The following is a 23,895-nucleotide window of genomic DNA, read 5'->3' as shown; positions in this document are numbered from 1 at the left end:
GCGGCCAACGGCGCCCCGCAGAACGTCCAGGGCATCACCTCCTACCAGCAGCGGTGAGTAGTCCCACCTGGGCAGGGAGAGTGCCCCCTCTTCGGGGCGCTGGGGTGGGACTCACTTCGCCTCTTGTTTTATGCCTTACAACCCACCAGGGCTAGGGCGCACTTTGCTTGCCCCTCGTCCTACAGATGAGAGAGAAACATATAATTTACAAGTCGGATCGAAAGGCACTCCAATGTGCAGGCAGAGTGGGATCATCTTCTGACCTCTGCCTCGCCCCAAACCCAGAGCCTCATCCGCTCGCAGCCAAAGAGTTGCAGCGAAGTCTGAGGCACCGCACAAGGTGCTTTTGCAAAGTTTGGGATTCCCGTCCCCCTTCAGAGGCGTTCTTTCAGTGCCTCTGCCGGGTGCGGACTGGTGCTGACGGTCAGCCAAGGCGGCAATTGATCACCGGAGGCTGATTGATCATTTGTTTCCAAACAGAATAGGAACGATTTTCACGTGTAGCTGTGGACCTGCAATTCTACATAATAGTGTTATCGTGTCACCTGTTACCACAGGGCAATACAGCATGAAATCCGAGTCTCTTCGCGCTGTTAAGTGTTCATCTTAAACGCATTATAGTGCAAACACCTAACATTCAGAGATGCGCGTTAGGAAGTAAATTTTACAAAGTTAGGCTATGTGGTGAGAAACGAGCAAGTTTTAAAATATGATTTGTTTGCATTTCTCCCCAGTATTTATAGATTTAAAAAATTTTTTGACTTTATGACATTGATATAGTAAACGTCCTTTGACTCAGTTAGGAAAGACAGCAAAAAATTTACCACCACCAACGCCCTAGGACCCTAAAGTTTCTCCTTAAGGACAACTTGTGATGTTCCAAGATTTTATGCAAAATGTATCCACAAAGATATGGCGAGAATAACTAATAATGTGGCATGAAAGGTAAGCTCCCCATTTGGGGGGCTCCGTTTTTTTAGAAGATGGAGAAAAAGAGGAACATATGAAAATGTGAAATGAAATATTTGTGTTTCCCAGTTTGCACACGATGAAACATCTGAGAAATTTGCCAATGGCATTTGACTTAAAATATACACAATGCATAATTCAAACAGTTCCTATTTTTACCTTGTATTTCCAACTTCATTGATTTGGGAACCTTTGATTTGAACCAACAGTGTTTAAACTGAAAAGGTTAAGATAATCTATCACTGCCCTGTTTTGTGCCTTCTAACCAATGGCCCAGCGACCAGAGGAGGTTTTGCATAACACAGCGAGTGCTTCCCAAGTTGATGTCCAGTATTGCAAATATTCTGCAGAGACTTCATTATGTGCTCTGAGTACTGTCGGAAGTTTTTAAAAAGAGGCTTGAAAATAACTAAAAAAGAGGCTATTCCTCATCATAGAGATTTTTTTCTTTAAATTATTCTAGTCTTGTTTTACTTCAGTGAATACAAGAAACTTAAATACAAAAGATCTGGGGATGTTTCAAACATAAAGGACCTAGAAAAGAATTGGAGTTTTTCCATAGTTCAGGTATGTTATTTTGCCACTTATAAAATATTTAAATGACAATAGACCCTGGTGGCCACTTTAACTAGAAAGTGTAGGCAACAGTCACAATAGTGTGGACTGTGGAGGAGAGATAAAGGGTCAGAAATGTCAGGTGGCTTATGGGTGATTTCAGGGAATTTAAGGCATTGAGGGAGGTCATGAATTCAGCCCATAGGTTTGTTCTCAGAGTGTTGGTGTCCTTCATCAAGAAGATATTCCCAGGTCCTGTTTTCCTGCAAGTCAGGGGTACTCAGGAGTAACTCTGCACAGCCCCCACTGGACACCGAAAGCTCACTGATGCCTTCCACCTTTACCTTTGAATTGGGGTCACTCCATCAAGCCATACAATCCCACTTCTAGTTCTAAAGACTAAAGCTTTAAAAATAATCAACTCTAAAATTTAGCTTTTGGGATGTATTGCTACCTTTCTATGTTCTGTCATACTGACGGAAGAGAAAGTGCTAGCTTGTGAAAAATGCGGCCTTTCGTTTTTTTACACTGATTTGATGACACTTGTTACTACCTTTAGTTTTTGTTAATTTGGAGACAGGAGAGTGAGTCATGCGGGGCGAGATTATTGGCAGGTGTTTGAGGGAGGGCCTGAGTCAGGAGCTAAGTCCCTGGTCCTCCGGCACTTCATGAGTAACGTAGGCCACCAACATGTCAGGCTTTAGGGGGTATGAGGGGCAGACTTAGTTTCCACCTCAAGACCTGCATATGGTGACTAAAGTGAATGGTGACATCATTTTATTTATTTTTTTTTTTGCATTAAAAACTTCTGGAGAGTCTGATGAGGGAGTGACATTAGTGATGGTGGTGGTGGTTTGGGGTGGGGGTTCATGCAAAGGGTGACCTGTTTGGAGAACACAAGCTTCGTTCATTTGTCATCTTTGGGCAGAGAAGCCCTGGGCTGGCTGGCCTGGAGTTGTCCAACTGGCAGCTTTCCCTCTTCCCTCTTCCCTCCCAGCCCATGTATCATGGACTCAACACTCCCGAGTTCATTTTTCAGTCACTCTCATCTTCTCCTACCTGTAGAGTACAAGCCAAAGAGAATTCAGACATCGTTGTGCAGATTAAGCACCCCTGCTATGAAAAACACATTTTCAATGTCCAACTTTTAACTTCACTGGAATGGCAGGATCGAGTGGGACCCCTTTTCAGGTCTATTTTTTCTTAAGTTAAAAGTAAAATGCAAAGCCTCACAGAGGGCTGATGTTTTCCTCCTGGCTCTAACATTCATTCAAGTGCGTTGGAAGTCCTTTCCACTTTCCTATTTGACACAGCACTAATCCAAGCCTCTGCCCCCAAAGCCGCCAACACCCCGCAGAGTGATATAGTGGAAAGAACGCTCTGGCCAGGATCTACCCAGGTAACAAGATTCCAGCACTGGGCCCGCACCCAGTGGCACTTTCTCTAGGCCTTGCTGGGCTGTAAAATGGGGAAGGCACCTGGACTAGATAGAACCAGAGGCCCATAGTTCCGTCCAGCCTTGGTCCAGGTACCAGGACCCCAGGCGGGAGTGGCGTTTGTGTGTAACTGCGTTTCAAGTCCTGGGGATTCACATGCGAACCCTGGAGTCTAAAAACACGTGCAGGCGACATGCAGATGCTCTTGCTTGGAAAACGCAGTGGCCGAGAGCCCGGGATCACGAGGTGCCCGTGTGCTGCTGCCGCGCCCGCCCGCGGGGCTCCGGGGCCACCGGCTGGGCCTGCACACTCCCACCCGCGTTTATTCCTGCTGTGCCCTAAGGCGCACCCTGCACGGTGTCCTGCCCGAGCCGCTCCGGTGGCCTGCAGGTTTGTCTGTGCCTTCCCCCTGGCCGTGATACTCCACAGAAGGGAAGTGTTCAAAACTGCAACTGAGTGGCGTTGTTGCGCCAGCAGCCGAGCTTCCCCGTCCCCGAGAGAGAGAGAGAGAGAGAGAGAGAGAGAGAGAGAGAGAGAGAGAATGAGAGAGAGAGAATGAGAGGAAAGAGAAGAGAGGGAGAGAGAGAGAAAGAGGGAGTGAGGAGGGGCAATGGGAGGAAGGAGGAAAGAAGAGGGAGGAAGGGTGGGGGGAGAGAAGGGGTGTGTGTGTTTGCATGCAAGCGAGCGCTTTGGAGCAAAGGAGCTGGAAAATGCCCAGAAATACTTTCACAGCGGTCAAGCTGGGAACCCCCTGCGTATCCTCCTCCTCCCCGCCCCTCCTGGCCTAGGCCCCGACCGCCCCCCGCCAGAAGGGTGTGCGCCCCACCTGCCGCCGGGCCAGCTCCGGGTGGCGGTGGTTAGGGGAGACGGGGGGGGGGGTGTGTGGCGGCGCGCGGCGGCGAGAGCCTGGAGGCGGCGGGGCCCTGGGCCGGGCTGCCTGCGGGGCCGCGCGGCAGCCTCCCCCGCCGCCTCCCCCTCCACCGCCGCCGGTCGCGGTCTCCACGCTGGGCATGTCTCGGGAGCCGGAGCGGCCCGGGCCGCGGGGGCTCTGCGGCGCATGGACAGCGGCGGCGCCCGGCGAGCAGGGGGAGCAGAAGGCGCAGGCGGCGGAGGAGGCGGCGACCTGCAGCGAGAGGCACCGGCGGCGCGAGGGGCCGGCCGGCTGCTGGCGAGGCTCCGGCCGTGATACTTTTCCGTAGTCTCCCCGCCTCAGCAGCACGGCCGCCGCCACGGCCTCGGCCACGGCCACGGGCACCGCTCAGCGCCGCGCACGCCCGCACTCACTCCCGCCACCCCACGCACACGCACACCCCCGCCCTCCCCACACCCCCCACCCGGGAGGGGGAAGAGAGGCAAAAAGTAAGAGAGGAAAAAAAATAGCAGGAAGATGGCGCCCACCAAGCCCAGCTTTCAGCAGGATCCTTCCAGGCGAGAACGGTAACACTTTTCTGTTTATTGAACCTGCCGCCTGCGCGGCTGCTCCCGCCGCCTGCACCGCCGAGGTGGCGGGGCTCGCTCCGCAGCCCGCCTCCTGGGCCGCGAGCCCGCGGGACCCGGCTGCCGGCTGGCGGCGGAGCGCTCGCCCGCGGTCCCTGCGCGCATTGTCCGCCCGGCGGTGGCGGCGCCAGGCTCTCCGAGCAGTCGCACCAGCTCAGCTCGGCTCGAGTCGCAGACGGAAAAAAAAAAAAAAAGAAAAAGAAAGAAAAGAAAAAGAAAGAAAAGAAAAGAAAAGAAAAAGCAAAAAAGAAAAACAAAAAAGAGAAGGGGCTGCTGTGTGCCGGGGAACAGCGGGGAGGGCGGGGGCCGGGGGATCCCCGGGGCCGCCGCAGATCCCTTGGCAGCTGCTCTCTAGGAAGGAATGAGGCTGGGGAGGGGGAGGGCAGGCGGGCGAGGGGGGCGGAGGAGGGGAGGAGGAGGAGGAGGAGGCCGGAGGCGGGGAGCGCGAGCTCGCGCCAGGCCCGGGCTGAGTCGCCGCGGAGCGATCTGCGCGCGGAGCTGCTAGGCCGGGCCGAGGCGCCGAGCGGGGCGCGCAGCCGCTGCCTCCGGGCCGCCCGGGCTGCGCTCTGAACCTCGCAACTAGTGGGTCCCCTGCTTTGCCCTCCGCTCTCCTATTGCGTTCATCACCGCTCCCCCACCTGCCACCCCCGTGCCCCGCAGAAAAAGGAAAAAATAAGCAGGAAAACCCGCAAATTCAAATAGGCAACCAAACAGCGAGATGTAAAATGTGCCAACAGTTGAAGCATCTGTGCCCCGTTAGTTACTGTTCTGGGATCTGTGTTTTAAAAAGTTCCTGGTGTGAATTGCATATCCAGGCCGGGAGCTCATCCCAGCATGTCTGTTTGAAGTTAGTTAAACTAAAGCCAAAGGAAAGGGGAGTTTGTATTAAAAATATCCCTCACCGTCCTGCCTACATGAATGGCGGCGTTAGGTTAAAGAGTAATAAGCACCCCCACGTGGTTTCCCCTCCTGCTATCCACGCAGTCTACTTTGGAATCTTTTTTTTCCCCTGCTATTAATTGGCAGCGTCAATGACATTAATTGCGAACAGCATATTTGTTTGAGCAAAGAGATTATCTCTTTTTGTGTCTGAGAGGAAATGCTCCGTAGGAAGTAGGAAATGGTACTCATTGATTCATAAGGAAAACTACTAGAGTTAGATATGCGGACCACCGCCCCCCTCCCCACCCCGGCAAAGATGTTTACTTTCCTCACAGGCTTAAGTAAATTCGAAGGTGAGGGAAGTTCTTAGTGCAAAATGTATTTATTACGACACGGGCAGTTTAATTTTTGATACAACATAGCATTTAACCTATAGCTTATATCCAGAGAAAGCAGGGAAGTATTTAAACAAGCTATTTATTTAAAAAGCTTTAGTTGCACTATTGCTTGTTTCCTTCATACAATAAGGACTTCAGAATGATCTGGAGTAAGGAAATAGTTTTGCTATGTACATACTAATTCGAAACTCTGGATAATTTCTATATAAATCATATACCTTAAAGTAAACCACATATAATTCGGTTTTTTAAAGATGTGAAGTGTGTATGGCATTTGCTATCTGAAAACTCATAGCTAAAATGAACGTTTCATAGTCATGTTTTATGAAAATTCACATATCAAATACTTTTTTAGATAGAAAAATTTTATCAACACGATTATGATTACTTTTTAAATCAGATTGTAATTTCCTTCCTTCCATCCTTCCATCCTCCCTCCCTCCCTCCCTTCCTTTCTTCCTCCTTCCTTCCTTCCTTCCTTGGATCTGTGAGTAGTAAATGTATTTACTGGGATGGCCCCAGTAATCTCTCTAGCAGAGGCCTATTTGTGTGCCATTTTGGGAATTTCTCTGAGATAGGAATCTTGAAGATAGAATTAATTTCTAGAGGAAACTTCATAGCCTGTGCATGAGTGCGTTCTTTATCACCTGTCTCCATTTGGCATTCGAAGAAGGTAAATCAAAGTGCGTGATTTGTTATTCTGCTCCACTTGAGAGCTGAACTAAATAACACTTGGTCTGAAATTCTGATTGAAGTTGTAGGAGGATATACTGTATTTAATTTAATGCCCTTTAATAGCATCTTCTTGTTCAGCTCGGATGCTGTCATTTTAAAGGTTGAATCTGAGAAGGTTTAACCTGTAGGGAGAGGGAGGAGTAATAAGGAGGTAGGGGGCAGAAGGAGCTACACAGAGGAAGGAAAGAGGGAGTTATAAAGTAAGTGTTTCAAATAGTAATAACCACACACTTGGCCCGGTATTCAAACAGTTGTTTTATGCCCTGAGGGTTCACTTTGTTTTTAGGGTTTTTAAATGCTCTTAACACTGTAAGTGTAAACATTACACATGTCCGTTGTTTTGGTTTTGTAAGGAGAAATGGGAAGTCAGATGGTTTGTTCAGGAGGGGTTTGTTTTCACAGTTACTTGTGACGTAGAGCAATTTCGCCCTGATAATCACTTTGTGCCTGGAACTGGTTGGGCAGTAGCATTATTTCTTAATAATGGTTGACCACAAACAGGTGCATAAAACATGCCTTTCTGTGAAAACGCTTTGTCAAAGATATTCAAGCTTTTTTACTTCCTGGTGCACATAAACTAACTAGTAAAATTCTGTGGCACACCAAACAACATTATTTTTTGCCCGTCTGACAAAAACATAGGTATAATTTTGATTCATTCACAATGGACGGCTGTTGTTGTGTTGGTCATTGTCATTGTTTTATTTGACAATCCAAGGGAAAAGAGGTCAGTGCCCTTTACTAAACAGGCAGGTATTGCATGTTTTAAAAACTCTTGCAGCACCCCAGTTGATAATCACTGCTTAAAGTGATCTTTCACTTACTTAAAAAACTGTTTTCAAATCATTCATTTCATAAAGGCATTTATGGACATTCTACTGCTTTTCAAATACACCAGTAATCAGAAACTTACATAGAAAAATATATCTTGAATTGTCTTATCTTTTTGAAATATCTGACCTGAGTATAAAAATGCAGTAACATATTCATTTCCTTCTAATAATGCTGACAAAATGAAATTTAGAAAAGGTTTTGCTTGATAATCTCTTTGATTACGATTCCATATTCCTTAAATTCCTCCGATTCAAGCACAAGAGAAAATATATCTTTAGAGCCTGAAAAAACAAGTAGAAAACCTTGTATATTTAAACTCGTTTGATTTTTCTTTCAACTCCAATAGTTTGTAAATTCTGGAGCACCACCACAGAGTTTTTCCACTGTGTGGATGTATAACCAAGAAAATTAGACTGACAGAAGCCTAATGTGGTATGCCTAGGCTGGTGTGCAAAACATATTTCTGTAGCACAGGGCTTTGGGCTCAAAAAGTAAAGGTGGTGGTGGAGACTTTGGGAAGGCATTTCTTTCTACAGTGTAAGCTTAAAATCAGAGTGATAAATGATGATATACGTTGTCCAACACTTGCTTATATATAAATAGCTCCACAAGATTGCCTAAATGATAATCGAAAATATGAAATAGGATGGCCTTCATATCACAAGGCCAAGGGTCTACAAATGGAAAAACTGAAATAATGAAATATTTCCAAGGCAACAGACTGTCAACAAGAACCGTAATGCATGGGCATATCATAGAACCACCAGAGACGATATTAGATCGTATAGCTCCAGAGTCAGGAGTTGTAATGACTGTTATTAGGTAGCACCCTCCCACATTACAACATCCTTTCCTGTTTCCAGTTTCTAATTTATGAATCAGGAAACACATAAGCTACTCCAAATCTGTAATGTGCCAATTACTAGGTTTGATTTGTTACAGTGAGCAAACTCGAATTCTACATCATTTGATGCTTTTGGTTAAAAAAAAAAAGTTACATGAGGTACTTTTAACATTTTGGTTCTTGGGTCTTTACGTGTTTTTGAAAATATGACTTTTGTTTTTGCTTAAAGTTATGTGAAAATAATCTAACTCTTGGCAATGAATTGTTCAGAATTACATCGCAGCTTAAATAGAATCTGATTGGAATAGCTGGATAGGTTGAGTGATAGAAAGTTTGATTTTCCCCTGAAATTCTTCTCCATGATGACTGCCCTGCAATAGAGCTGTTTTACAGGGATGTCATAATTTCCATGAGCCCTTGGCTCCTTTGCTCTGCCCCAGGTAGTGGTCTGGAGTCCACTGGCTTGTTCAAATTGCGTGTATTTAAATTGGACTCCCTTGCTCTGTGCTGAGGTTTTGTACAACAGGATAGATATGTGTATATATGTGTTTATATAGGCATACACATACAACAGTATATATATATATATATATACACACACATACACGCATGTATGTATGTACGTATCTATTATCTATCTGTCTGGTCTGTCCAGAAAGTATCCAGCCATGCGCTGTGAAAAACAGACATTTATTGAAGAAGATACGAGAAACATTGTACATAGGACAGTGATGCCTCCGTCTCCTTCAAAGTAGGCACCTTTGGACTTCACACAGTTCTCCCAATTGCCATCAGCTGCTCTGTTGTATTTTCCTGTTTCTTATCGAGCATCTGAAATCTCTTCCCTTTCAAAGGTCATTATAATTTCGGGAAAAGTCAGAAGTTGCAGGGCACCAAATCTGGGCTGTAGGGGAGCTGAATCACTTGGATGATTTGGTGTTTTGCCAAAAAACTCTGCATGACACTTGACGTATGAGTGGATATGTTGTCTTGATGAAGCTGCCAGTCATCAGTTGCCCACAGCTGTGGTCTTCTGAATCATCTGAATAGTTTCTGCAGAGGAATGTTCAAACTTAACGCCAAATTTGATACAGATTCATTAAGCTACTAATTCAGTCATTTTGAATACAATGACCACACAGTACACATGCTCACTCAACAGCGTCTACCGCCCCCACTGACTAGTACAGTGAAGTCATCATTGTTCACGCGTGTGCATCTCAGTCCACTCTCCTTGGCTGCCAGGTTACAGAGATGTTGGAAAAACTGTTCTTGTTATGTTATCAATGGTTAAATTTTTTCTGGACAGACTGCTATATTTGTAAAGCCTTACTTTGTGGGTGGGTGGGGTAGGGGTGGGAATGTAGGCAGTATAGTTTTCATTTAATTATTTTTTAAGATGTGGAGTTTTATATTCTGTGGGATATTTGTGGGGGATAAGACATACAGTTTTCTGAATCACTCCTAGTAATATTCCCCTCTGTTAACTTCCATGCTTTATTGGTAACAATGTAAACCTAATGTAAACCTTAGTCTATTTTTGTTTTCTTATTTTTCCTGCAATTTTTGTGATCCTTTTTTTTTTAGATTTTTAAAATGTATTTATCTTTAGAGGGGAAGGAGAGAGGGAGAGAAACCTCAATGTATGGTTGCCTTTCGTGCATTCCCTGCTGGGAACTGGCCTGCAGGGAACCAGCCTACAACCCAGGCATGTGCCCTGACTGGGACTGAACTTAGATCGAACTGTGATCCTCTGGTTTGCAGGCCTGTGCTGTGATCCTTTTTTCTATGCAGAATGCCACTCATAAGTTGAAAGAAAATTAGGCACATATGAGAGTGTAAGGAACCCCTCCCATGTGGTGCTTACATGGTGACTTATTTTACATTGTAGCATTTCATCACTTGAATTAATTTTTTATAGTTATTCTATTACAGTTGTTCCCATTTTTCCCCCTTTGCCCTCCTCTGTCCAGCTCACTCCCTGCTCCCGCTGGCAATCCCCACACCTTTGTCCCTCTCCATGGGTCATTCATACACATTCTTGGACTAGTCTCTTCCCCCTCTGTCCACCATTATCCCCCTCCCCCCACTCTGGCCACTGTCAGTCTGTTTCATGTTTCTCTGTCTCTGGTTCTGTTTTGCTCATTAGTTTCTCAAAAAATTAAGAACGGAACTGCCTTTTCATGTATCAGTCCCACTGCTGGGATTATACCCTGAGAATCCTGAAGCACCAATTCAAAAGAATTATGCACACCTATGTTCATAGCTGTGCTGTTTACAGTAACCAAGTGCTGGAAACAGCCTAAGTGCCCATCATTAAGTAAGTGGATCAAAAAACTGGTACATTTACACAATGGAGTACTACGCAGCCAAAAGAAAGAAGGATCTCCTACCTTTTGCAATAGCATGAATAGAACTGGAGAGAATTGTGCTAAGTGAAATAAGCCTGCTGGTGAAAGACAAATACCATATGATCTCCCTTATAAGAGAAATATAATGAACAAAATAAACTAATACATTCAATTTTTAAAACTTCTACACTGTCACCCTCCACGGGAGGCTCAGTTGGTCAGAGTGCCGACGTGCACACCGAAAGGATGCATGCGGTTTGGTCTGCACTCAAGGCATATTTGGGAGGCAGCCAATCATATGTTCTTTCTAACCTTCATGTTTCTCCCTCTCTCCCCGCCTTCTTCTCTCTCTAAGATCAGTAAACAAGTCCTTGAGTGAGGATTTTTAAAAAAAGGAAAATTCTGCACTGTCGTTGGTTTAGGATCTAAGTTCAGATGGTTTATAGACTTTCCTGAATTGTTTACAATGGATAAAGCTGAAACTTAGTGGAAGAGTCAGTGTTGAAATTTTTAGTTGATTAGTTGACTAAATACTAATTTAAAAATGTAAATGCTACCAAAGTTGCACATAATAGGATGTATAAAACTTTAAATATTTACATCTGTGCTATGATTAGGTAAGAACCTCCAGGATTTATGGGAAAATTCAGTTATGTTTGCTCTGCATTAAAGGATGTTAGTCTTTCCACAGTAAGTAATGCCCTCCTGCTCCCCCCTTGTGGGGCAGTGTAATGACCTGACTGTAACCAAGTGGTAGCTTTACAGCTCTGGGCCCCATCATTGGGAATAGGATGTTTGCACTGTTAAGTTTGATAGAACCTTAAATAGTTAGAATAATTTATAGGAATATTAGTAATACTACAGGGCACAAACAGGACATGGCTTGGGAAGAGGGAAGTGATTGCTATTAAACCTGGAATGACTAGGACAAGAGTGAACAAGGCATGAAGTTATTGTCTGTATATATTTCCAAAGCATAATGTTTTGGTGAATTAATTGGAATACTTGTGGTCTTTTGTGCAAAATCATGAGGTGCAGTATGAAGAATCCCATAAACCCATGGCTCTAAGTGCTCGTGGCCCTTGACTGGAATTATTGATTGGTTTGTCCACTCAGCTCTATTTATTGAACCTCTAGTAGGGACCACAGGATAGTGGTGAAGAACACACCCCTGCAAGAGTAGGCGCTCTGATTGGAGACTTATTCTTATGTTGGTCATGCGAAATATTAGAGAAATCCAGAAAACCCCTTTTCTGAATGAGGAAGGGGTGCAGAAGTCATTGACCTATAAATAAGGCTCTCTATTGCTTTTGACTTGTTAGCTTAGTGTTCTAGGGGGAACAGGGATTCAGCTTGTAAAATACTGTAATTAATGACTCTAAAACGATTCATTCGTGGAGAAAAGAAGATGCTATGTGAATTAAAATTATAGCAAATTTTAAAGAAGATATTTGATGGGATTTAATAATAAAAATACGATAATACTTATGCTAATAATAAACGTATGTCGGATATTGCTGTTTCAGGTCCTGTGTTGAATGCTCCACAGTAATTTTCTCATTAGTTTCCTCACTACCCTCTGAGGGAAGCACTACTACCCCATTTATGGATAAGAAAATAGAAGCTTTTCAGTCCCAAGGAAGGTGGTAGAGTTAGAAATAGAATTCAGGCTTGTTTGGGTAAAAATGTATCTAAACAGCAGTGTGGAGGGGCCTGCAGTTTTGGATTGTTGAAGTCGGGGATTTCTGAGCAGGAGAGTGTTCCTGTGACAGAGAGTGTACACTAGGTAGTGAACTAGAAGCTCTGCTTCTTGGTCCTTCATCAGACGTTTGGAGAATTTCAGAAATTCAGTGTTTATAAAGCTAGAGGAAGAATCAATGTTTAAATTATTCTCACTCCGCTCTTTACTATTCCAAGAGTTTTGTGAGCGAGCCCCGTAGGTGCATACACTTCAGGGCACAGTTTTTACTGACTGGCTAGTGAAGAATCGGTTTGCTGTGTGCATAAGCCTGCCTGGTCGTAGCCCGTGAAGCACACAGGGGCTCTTTTGCTCCTGGCGCACGCCCCAGAGTGTGCCCCAGTTTGTCTAAAGATTACAGGTGCGGCTTGTTTGTTTTGTGATAGCTTTGCCGCCGGCCAGTTAGGAACAGCCTCATGGAGCTTTCAGAATAACACGTGTGAGTGCCTGACTGTGTTTCTGGGTATTGGACCACTTCTGGATAAGGACTTGTACAGGCTGGCCTCTGGCCAACTTATCTGGCATTATAATAATGACAGCAAGAACTTATGTAGCACTGTGTGCCAGGTGCTTTTTGAATAGTTTTGAATATATTAATGACGTCATTTAATTAAAGTCATAACATTAACAACGGACCATTATAAATACATACATGATGTTATCATTAGTAAGTGCTTCTCCCTTGCTCCCACTTAATAGCATCTTGGAGAATGGAAAGTTTCATAACATCTTCATTTCTTTAATGCCAGGAATGATAGGGGTTAGTTTGATATGTAGCAATTTCCTGGTAAAAACTTAGGAAACTTTGTAGCCTCTGATCCCTGGCTGGGCATCCTATGCTATATTTGAGGCAGCAGCCAAGCAAGTCACATTTAGCTGGATGTTTTTGGATGTAATAGTTTCCAAATGAGGTCCTTTTGTACATTATTTTTACTGTTGACACTATTACAGCCGTCCTCATTTTCCCCACCTCTGCCCACCTCCACCCAGCCCCACTGGCCTTCCCTCTGGCCATCACCACACAGTTACCTGTGCCTATGAGTTACGCATACACGTTCTTTGGTGTGGTAGGAATTTCAGAGCTTGACGGGACTAGATAAACAGTAGTTGAATATCTGTGGTTGGATGAGCTGATTATTTTGCTTTTGTATCTTAATTGAATATTCACTTTTAAATTCAGATTTTTTCTTCACTTAAAGAATAGGTTGCCTTAGCCAAAGGGGGATATAATTGAGGGTGGGAGGTAAGGGTGGGTGGGGTGGGTGGGGGAGAGGGGTGGGGAGAAAATGGAGACAGTTGTACTTGAACAATAAAAAATTGGCAAAATAAAAAATAAAACAATAAAAATTGAAAAAATATTGAAAAGAGCTCATTTAGAGAGATGACCTGCTGCTGAGTGAAATAAGCCAGGTATTGAAGGACAAATACCATATGGTCTCACCTTTAACGGGAAGCTAAACAACAAAACAAACAAGCAAACAAAATATAACCAAAGACACTGAAATAGAGAACCGGGGGACAGCGACCAGAAGGGAGAGGGGAGAGAATTTCAGGGGACATAGGAGAGGGATTTAGAGGAATAGATGGACAACAGGATACATGGACAACAACTAAGAAGGGTAGAAATGGGAGGGAGGGGGGAGCAAGGAGGGGTGGGTTGGGATGGGAGTAATAGACAAAAAACTTTACTTGAAAAATAATTATAATAAATTTTTAAAAAAGATAGTGAAGATAAAAAGCAACAGTCAATAGAAAGTGTAAGTGAAAAATAGTCTACAAAATTTAAAACAGCATTCAAATAATCTTAAAAGAAATTACATGTGATTATTTTATTTTTATTGGTATGCTGATGCAGAATTAAAGGGCTCTGGGTACTTAAGTTGTAACTGAACAAATCTTTATCACATATTTCGAAAAGTAGTACAACATAGCATTTTAAGACCTCTTTATGGAATCATAGGTCATTTCAGTAATATCTCATAACAACAGGTAGTCTGGGGCTTTTTTATTTGTAAGATTTATAAAAAGAATTTTACATGAAGAAAAATTTAATATTGGGTCCAGGGCCATCTTTATATGAATATAACTGAAATTAATACCCTCTCTCTTCCCCCACCCCCGATCGATAAATTTTTCTTCTTGCAGAAAAGGATATTAGTTCTAAACTTCATTCAGAAGAATTTTACTTAGAAAGACTGCAGTATTTTGGTAGGGGCAAATGGAAATGTTGAAACTTTGTAAAACCCACCTCTTGTCCTAGAAAATGGAGACATCAATGAATAAGGCTATTTTAGTAACTAATATGTATTACATTGATTGATGGAATATTTTTCCTACAAAAATATCTATATTTTGTAGAAATCTATTTCTGAAAAACATATGCATTCTACTCATTCATATGAATGGGATAATTTTTTACCACCACAATATCTGTGTATGGTATATGCATGGTTTATAAACAAGCCACATGTATGCTGAGATGTACAGCTTATTCACAACATTATATAAACCAGATGCACTATGTTTGTATATATCTACCTAAAGTGGGAAAATGTTACAAAAATATCTTGACCGTATTATAAATGTCTTACTTTAGATCGAGTTAAATTTAAATGTATGCTGTGGATTGGTGACTTTTTGTTTTCCTAATGCTGTAAGGAAAAGTAGGCTCATCATTTTTTTTTGCACATTTTTATTGTTCTGTGTAAATGTAATTTGTTAATCCTGTGAAATTTGTCATAGATAAATTTGCTTGGATTATCTTGTCACCACCGTATCTGCATTCTTTTGTTCATTGCTTATTCATAATTTAACAGTCTGGCGGTGAGCCTTTTTGGGATGCTCACAAAAGATATATGACCTCTACCAGCTGCTACTAGAACCTGCAGAATGCACAGCAAGACATTGGAAATGTGAGGATTCCTCTACTGATTAAAGTGCTCTTCATTTGAACAGTCTGTTCATAAGAATCTCAGGAATCTTTGCTACCAGCAGTTTTGATTTTTTTTTTCCTAACAGAATTAGTTCTAACAATTGAATCTTCACTTGATATGAATTTTTCAGATTATCCAAAGGAAGTTAATTCCTTGCATGCTGTTTCTTCTTTATAGCTAAATACTGAAGTATGTTTTTAAAAAATTGGGGGTGTTAAAGTTACCCAGAAATGCTTTTTTTGGGGGGGCAAAGAAGAATGGAGAGTGGAGAAATGATTACATCCTAATCTTAGAGGAAGCGGTTGGTTTAATCCTACTTGAATCAAAGCACTTTAGAGTTTATACTCTAAATACCCTAAATTACGTAATATGTGGCATATATTAAAAATAGGATGTTACCTGAAGTGTAACCACATCTTTAGGCTTTCATTATTCTGAATTAGTTTAGCATATGAATCTATTCTCATTTCTTCTTTCTCCCCCTCTCTTGCTGCCCCACCCCCCTCAATCAGCAGATCGGTGTATGAGTAATGGCTAGTTTGGGCCTCTCTCTCTGTGCAGGCATATGATTGCGGTTCAGAATAATTCATTGCTAATCCATGCAGTGTTGGTTCATCTCCATCGCTCTGTTCTGTGATTAGAGCCTCAGGCCTGCTGCCTTCCTTTCCGCCCGGATTTCCTTTAACTGCAACCCTTGTTTTAATACAGCTCTGTAGTCACCCCTCTCCTACTAGCCTCCCTCCTCCATTCCTCATATATATCGATTGCAGTAGATTAATATTTATTTGAAGCTATTTTTCAGACTTTGTAAAAAATATGACCCTTCACCTGAAGGGCGGGGGCGAAGGAAGACGAGGGACTCAGGTGTGCACCTCCGTTTACAGGACAGAGCTATGGCATTTGCCACTGTCATCCTGTGTTATGGTCAAGGTTTGCTCTTTATATACAAATCAGGCGGTTTAATTTCCTTTTAGACAGGTCAGGCTACACGGCTAACAGTTGAACTCTTGTTTATAACAGTTCTGAAATGGCTTTCTGTTTCCCAAGCCCACACTGCAGTCTGTGCAACCACCATGGTGCACATGGGTCAGCTGCACTGAATATTTCCAGACAGGGACACAAAGCTATCATTTTCCTTAACATCAGAATTTGCCAATTTTACCGGGAGGTCATCTAACAGATTTTTAAAAGACTTTGTTGCAGGTCTCAGTAGTCCTGTGTTCCTTTTAATAATTACTTTCGTCTCATTGTAGCCGTGTGTTGGAAAGTGTAGGTCAATGAGGATGATTGCATTCAGAATTTCATGATCTGTGTAGTGGAACAAATTGAAAGCAAAGCCTGTATCAATCACTGTGAAGGGAGGGTTAATTGTTACCGCTTCTCAAGTCTCTGGACAGATAAACCAGTAATGAAATACTTATTGCTCTGATATGTGAGTGCTAAAGGATGAGACAATGGAAACAGAAGCAGTCTTCGGAGGTAACCAAAAAGGTAAAGAAAAACATAGACTGGGTGAAAGTAGGGAACTGTGTACTGCATTAACTCTCTCACAAGTACGATTGTTTTTTGCCTCTTACCCATCTTTTTCTGGCAGGCTCGGGCAGTACCATACATCAGCTGGCTACAGCCAAATAAGAATACAAATGGAAAACTCTCTTTCTGTTAAAAAGTAATCGATAAAATGTACAGTCCTATGCTTTATATGAACTCTGCATATTTTATAAAATAATGTTTGAGTTACTATTTAAGGTCTTCTCTTTCAAAAGACTAGTTTTATGACGTATGTTAACTAATTATAAATGTACAAATGGCTTGAGTTCCAGTATGCTTGAAAGAATTGTTTTGTTCTCTTTGAAGAAATTTTGGAATTGTTGATCCACTGGAGACTAAACCATAGAGGAAATTGTGAAATATGCAGAGAAATAATGATGATGATGGTGATGATAATATTAATAATAAATAAGAATTAGTGTTGCAAAGAAATCATGAGATCAGAGTAAACACACTTTACCATTTCTACCATATGAACTTAACACTTAAACATCTGTTAGTTACTTATATGTTGAAATATATGCAAAAATATTTAGCCAAATTGAAGTCTTAGGCCCATGACAATCATCTCAACACAGTGGGTAGTTCTGAAAATTAATGAGAATGATAATACTGTAAAGACTGTTCCAGAGTTTGCCCAAATTCATTATCTAAGACTCTTGTTAAGAACATCTCAAAGAATTTTAACCAGGAAAATATATTAATGGTTCAAAAGCATTTTCAAAACCCTGAATTATGAAAGTATAATGGAATTATATATGCAAGAGTTAGAGTTAGTAATACAGATAGTGGAAGACATTATGAAGGCATATTTTTCCATAACCTGTGCTGCTCTTGCATGTGGTTTCATCCATAGGGTTTAATCACATAGATCTTTTTTTTTTTTTTGTATTTAGGGTAAGAAAATTAAGGTCATTTAAAAACACAGTGTGTTCCCTTTCATTAATGTAGGGAAACTTACAGATGTAGAAAGTTAGGTATGCCTTTTTATAGTCATTTCAGGTTTGATGCAAACAACCACCAAGAAGGTAGAACGTTCTTAGCAAAAAAGAAAGACCTGTTTCATCTCCTGTTCCACATCTTTATGTGTGTCTCCAGAATGTCAAGAATTTCCCAAGGCCTGTTTCTCTGAAGTATTGGTGTGTCTGCATAGCAGTGCAAACAAGTGATCGGGCACAGCCTTTTCCATGATCACAGCACCACCCTCTATCTAGTGTGGTTTTGTATATTATATGAGATAATGGTAATAGCAGTCCTGTAGCATCCTGGGTCCGGGGATACCTAGAATGCTACTAAAATGCACTAGGGTATAAGTTGGTAGAGAGCCCTCGAAGTCAAACTGTACCAAAGGGTGTCAGGTTTTGTGCACAACAGAGGGCAGGCAAAAAGCAAGAAGGGACCCATTGCTCAGTAATAGGTGTGTTCTTAAGACAGGAGTCCAAGGGTATGGGGATTGTCAGGGCAGTACGTTCGGTGTATTACTGTGGGAGGCTGCTCTTTGGGTACTAGTAGAACAGCAGGTAATGGTATAGTCCTGGTCACCAGTGTGGGTCTGCCCTTATCTTTGCAGGAAGCTGTACTCTACACAGGTCCCTTTACCACTGAAGCCTGTGTCCTCATTTGTATATTATTGAATTGCTAACATTTCCTTCCATCTACAAATACTTATAACTGCAGGATGACATGCATATGTGATATAATGAACTGAAGAGTATGATATAATGAACATGAAGTATATGAAGTGTATTTTTTCTAATGGTATTAATATTTATAAACATTCTTTATTATAAACTACTAAATAAAGTAGGTTTTTAGATCAGAGGTAGCACTGCATTTTTTGGACCATAAGATGCACCTAGGTTTTAGAAGAGGAAACTAAGCAAAAAATTTTTGAAGCAAAAAATGTGGTAAAATATTTAATTACACAAATAATATAATATTTCACTAATGTAAATGTAAGGCTACATTCAGACTATAAGATGCACCCCCATTTCCTCCCAAATTTGTGGGGGAAGGTGCATCTTATAGACCGAAAAATATGGTACTTGTCAGGCAGGTATCAGTAAAGTAGAGACTATTTAAATATTTTCCTTCTATGAAAACATCTTTGGAAGGAGACCTCTTATTGTGAGAATGTCCAGAGGGACATTGCAGTGGGAGAAGTGGGCTGGGTTAAGTTATTTTTAAAGTGACATATTATGCACATGACTCAATGTAGCACGAGAGAAAAGCACCAGAAGTGTTTAGCAATAAATACATTTGTTGGTTAAATTCAATCAAGATTGCAGAACAACTCTGGAAATATTTGGAAATCTGATGATGTGCCATAAAGAAGGAAGTTACCAATGTAATATTGATGGACAGGAGAGAGAGCTTAGGGGATAACTAATCTCCAAAAAAATCGTGTGTTCCTAAAACATTTTTACAGAGGGATGCATTTCTGCAGTGAGATACTTGCCCATACAACAGTTTTTTTTCAACTTTGCTTTCCAGAGCAGCTTTCCTGTAGCTCCCCTTACTTACTACAGGTAAGGCGAACTGATTCAGTGCTTGTATGGTGGGCAGATTTAAGTATTTATGTTTGGATAAGAGTTCTTGCTTCTAATAAATAAATGACTTTTAAAATAGAGGTGTCATTTAATCACTTATTATCATTTAGTCATTTATTGTTTTAGAATATTTATAATTAGCCCTACCTGGTGTAGCTCAGTGGATTGAGTGCGGGCCAGCGAACCACAGGATCATGGTTCGATTCCCAGTCAGGGCACGTGTGCCTGGGTTGCAGGCCAGTTCCCAGCAGGGGACTCATGAGAGGCAACTATACATTGATATTTCTCTCCCTCTCTCCTCCCCTTCCCCTCTAAGGATAAATAAATAAAAATATTTAAAAATGTAAATTAGAATATTTATAATTAATGATATTAACAGATACTGCAAGTATGTTATTTTGAGATAGTTAATTTTTTTGCTTAATTTCTATATATGTAGGTTACTTATAGCCATATTCCATACATTATTTGTAGATTAGAAGTATTTTATCCCCTAAACCTCTATTTTATGTTTAATTATCAGTGGCAGTTTAACACTACTGACACACATATTTTTCCAGGAAAAGCTCTGTTCCTCAAAACAGTCATTTCCCATTTTTTTGTTATGAAAACACAGGAAAAAATTTAAAAGCATAGTATACTGGACCTCGGTAACTCCTTTGTTTCCTCTCATCACTCACTAAAACCCTGCTTTCTCAAAGCTAATTTTGGCTGGGTGTTAGGAGATAATCTGCTCAGAACAATTTACAGTTATGAGAGAAGCTTATTTTCATTTTTTAGAAGGAGCCAATAATAACAACCCAAATTTCAATTAATAGAACATGGAGAATCTTCAGGGTGCTTTGCTTCTCTTGCGTTGAGCATATATACTCCTTCCCAAGAGAGACATTAGTCAGTGCTTTGAAATAACTGCTGAAAATTTAACACTTAGAGTGACATTGTTTTAGAAATATGTTAATTTTCCCACATTGTTGTATAAAATGGGTAAACAGCATCAGCTGCATTAAATACATGTGTTGTACACATCATCCCGGGAAACCATTTTTTTTCTATCCAGGTAGAAGTCTCTCATTGTGGTAAAGAGCTACTACCATCAAGTGAAGAAATTTAGAATTGGGTGGTAGGTTCTGACACCAAGTTTGGATATGTCTACTCAGGGCCGAGATAGAGTTTAGATGTAGGTGGCTGTAGCCTTCTTTCTGGAAAGGAACCCACAGCAGATATGCAGACTTTGGTTGAACCAAAGCACACTAGACTTCAGAGTAGACTTCAGTCTGGTCCCTTTTCCACTTCTGCACTTGGGGTCACTTACCAGGCCGTGTTCCAAGGGCAGACATTACCATCCGGCTCCATTTTGCTGTTATTTGTCTGCAGCAGCTGTTCCATACATGGAGTGTGACCTCTTTCGACTTGAACAGGGATTTTTAACGCACGGTCCATAATTCTTACAGCAGTCAGTAAGTGGGCTTCAGGGGATCCAAGAATCTCTTGAGGTGGCATATTCATACATTTTTTTCAGTTACTCAAGGGGGCATATAGTTCCCCCAAAATCAGTGTCAAGAATTGTGAGGAGTCTGACCTTTTACCCTACTTGCAAGCTAGTAAGTTAGCCTGCCACAGTTTAATGGATGCGGGTATAGGATTCAAAATCCTTGGATCAGAGATGGAGAAAGGTTTCATACAACCCTGACCAGTGTGGCTCAGGTGGCATCTCACAAAGTGAAAGGTCCCCGGTTGTATGTCAGGGCACGTGCCTGGGTGGTGGGTTTGGTCCCCACTCTGGGCACGTATGAGAGGCAACTGATTGATGTCGCCTCCCTCACATGGATGTTCTTGTCCCTCTCTTTCACCCTCCCTTCCTCTCTCTCTAAAAAATAAATAAAATAAACCTTTTTTAAAAAAAAAAAGTTTACTAAGCAGTAGCAGTAGCCAGCGCACCGGCATTTAAGGCAGTTCTCTGAGCCCCACTCCCTGCAGAGTGTGGCAGAGAGGGCCAGACAGCCCCTCTGCGCGTGGGTCCTGTACGGGAGGGACGCAGGTTTAGGGAGCCCGAGTCTTTTGTAGGGACAGTAAATACGTCTCCCCTTTCCTCTGGAGGGGTGAACACTAGCTCTATTCTCCAAGGCTTTTCTCTTTACAAACAACTTTGAACATGTGGTTAAGAACGAAGGGCAGTTAGTGACTTGCATCCAAGATGTGCAAGAGACTCATGGAAACTCGTCCCAACAGTCTGAACCACTGTTGTGGAGATTATTATAAAAGCAATGAGAGGATCCAGTGGTGAAAGAGTCCCATAGTTTAGAGCTTCACCCAACAGAAAGTCAATGATTGAAAGAGAAAATAACAAAGATTTTGAATATGTAATTTGCCCAAAATTGTATATGATGCAAATATATAGTTTTAGTTGACTCGGTAGTGGGTGAGTCCTTACGATGTTAATATATTCACATTCTCATGACACAATTTATCACCGTAGATGTTTGTCCTATTTTGTAAGCATGTTCTCTTCCTGGTTTGATCTGTTTATCCATAGATTTTGACTTGGGAGTTCACTCTGTGTCTTTGAGTTTCTGCATAACTCAGTACGTTAATTCTGTCAATATCTCTATTTTATAGATAAAGGTACAATGAGTAGAGATTTGAAATAGGGCTCAAGCCTCAGTCTGTATTGTCTGATATGAAAGAGGACATCCTTTTATAGTATCAACTTCCTTTTGATTCTTACAGATTTCTTTCCTTTTTAAAAAATTGTGTAACATTTGTTTTAAATCATTTAAAAAACTTTTCAATTACAGTTGATGTACATTATTATTTTAGTTTCAGGTATACACCCCAGTGGTGAGACATTACATAAATCTCGCACCCATCTGACATCATGCATAATTATTAGAATATTATTGATTATGTTCTCTATGCTGTACTTTACATCCCCATGACTGTTCTGTAACAAATAATGGTACTTCTTAATCCCTTCGCCTTTTTCACCCATCCCCCCAAGACCCCTTCTAATTGGCAATCATCAAAATGTTTTCTGTATCTATAAATCTGTTCTGCTTGTTCAGTTATCTTTTAGATTCAATTGTTGATAAATATGTATTTATTGCCATTTTATTTTTCATGGTTTTTATATATTTTTTCTTAAAGAAGACCCTTTAACATTTTATATAATACTAGTTTGGTGGTGATGAACTACTTTACCTTTTTCTTGTCTGGGAAGCTCTTTATCTTGGATTCTAAATGGCAGCTTTTCTGGGTAGACTAATCTTGGTTGTAGATCCTTGCTTTGCATCACTTAGAATATTTTTTGCCAATCCCTTCTGGCCTCCAAAGTTTATGTTGAGTAGTCAGCTGACAGTCTTGTAGTTAACTAACTGCTGTTATGATTGTCTTTGTCTTTAATCTTTGGCATTTTAATAAGATGTACCATGGTGTGCACCTCTTTGGGTTTGTCTTGTTTGGGACTCTGCACTCTCTGGATTTGTATGTCTATTTCCTTCACCAGATTAGGAAAGTTTCCTGTCATTTTTTTTTCAAATAGGTTTTCAATTTCTTGCTGTCTCTCTTCTCCTTCCAGCACCCCCATGATGTAAATATTGGTGTAATTGAAGTTGTCCCTGAGGCTGTATATTTACTTTCTGTTTCATTCCTTATTCTTGGCCTTCTCCATTTGCACACATTACCTTTATGCATCATAATGTTTTTCCCTTTCCTGTACTCTGGTCTTCACCCTGTATGGGCCCAGCTGGTGCTATAGGTTCTGTCATATGTAATACTTTTACTATGTTTCATGGACTTGTAGGGTCTGTCTGCACCCCCAAATTATACTGAATTATCACTTTTCTTACCTTCTGATTTCATAATAACTATCTCTATAAAACTAACAATTATGATTACAACATAAATAGGGCAATCAAAAGTTTGCAGCTCACAGCTACCATTATGCTATTATTACACTGAAAATTGTTGTGAGGAGATAATGATCCTGTTTAGCAGTTTGTAATATGTAGTTCTACTTCCTACATAGTTTTTATAATATTTACCTGTGGATAGATATGCATTTTGTTAGTTATGGTGGCATGGATCATAATAAATTCCTATCTTTTGCATAGCCTTATACTTTTGTGCATACCATAATTTGTTGATGCAGCTTACTTAAAAGTCTTGGTTAAAATAACCCATGGCTTCTGGTCAGTTCAGATCCAATTATGATTAGGCATTCACCACTAATCAATGCCCAATGACTTGGTACTTTGTTTTCTTCTTTTCCAGTCTTTTAGCCCAATTTTTATTCCACTAAGATTTAACAATACCATACTAATGTAATGTAGTACAAATTAATTATCAAAACATAGTTTAGTAATAAATAAGACCAATTAGACCCAAATATTCCCTATTGGACACATATTAAAATTATTCTCTGCAATGGGGAATTTACATAAATGCCAATCAAATATCTGGAGATCAGGCTAAAATATCAAACTAGAACATGGTTTTGAGGAAGTAATTGTCTCTCTTTTCTGTTAAAAAGCAGATCATAGTCCATCATCAGAATCTATCATTAAAATTCTAAATATTTATAACCAGTATGAAAGATACTACCCATAAGGATGGATGATGAAGAAA

General features: G+C 41.3%; 1 protein-coding gene across 1 annotated transcript in view; it reads left to right on the top strand.

Annotated features, from left to right (window-relative positions):
- Positions 1–4,286: 4,286 nt before the first annotated feature.
- The window catches only part of NPAS3 (neuronal PAS domain protein 3), an 854,048-nt gene continuing 834,439 nt past the window's right edge, over positions 4,287–23,895 (top strand). The window contains exon 1 of the mRNA XM_037050253.1: positions 4,287–4,397. Coding sequence (XP_036906148.1) covers positions 4,348–4,397 — 50 coding nt within the window. The 5' untranslated portion in view covers positions 4,287–4,347. The remainder of the gene's footprint in view (positions 4,398–23,895) is intronic.

The sequence above is a fragment of the Sturnira hondurensis genome, unplaced genomic scaffold (genome assembly GCF_014824575.4).
Source record: "Sturnira hondurensis isolate 20B ecotype Veracruz unplaced genomic scaffold, ASM1482457v3 Scaffold0006655, whole genome shotgun sequence".
In the NCBI taxonomy this organism is placed as follows: domain Eukaryota; kingdom Metazoa; phylum Chordata; class Mammalia; order Chiroptera; family Phyllostomidae; genus Sturnira; species Sturnira hondurensis.
Note: the sequence above shows the minus strand (reverse complement) of the source record. Positions and strands in the feature narration are given on the sequence as shown.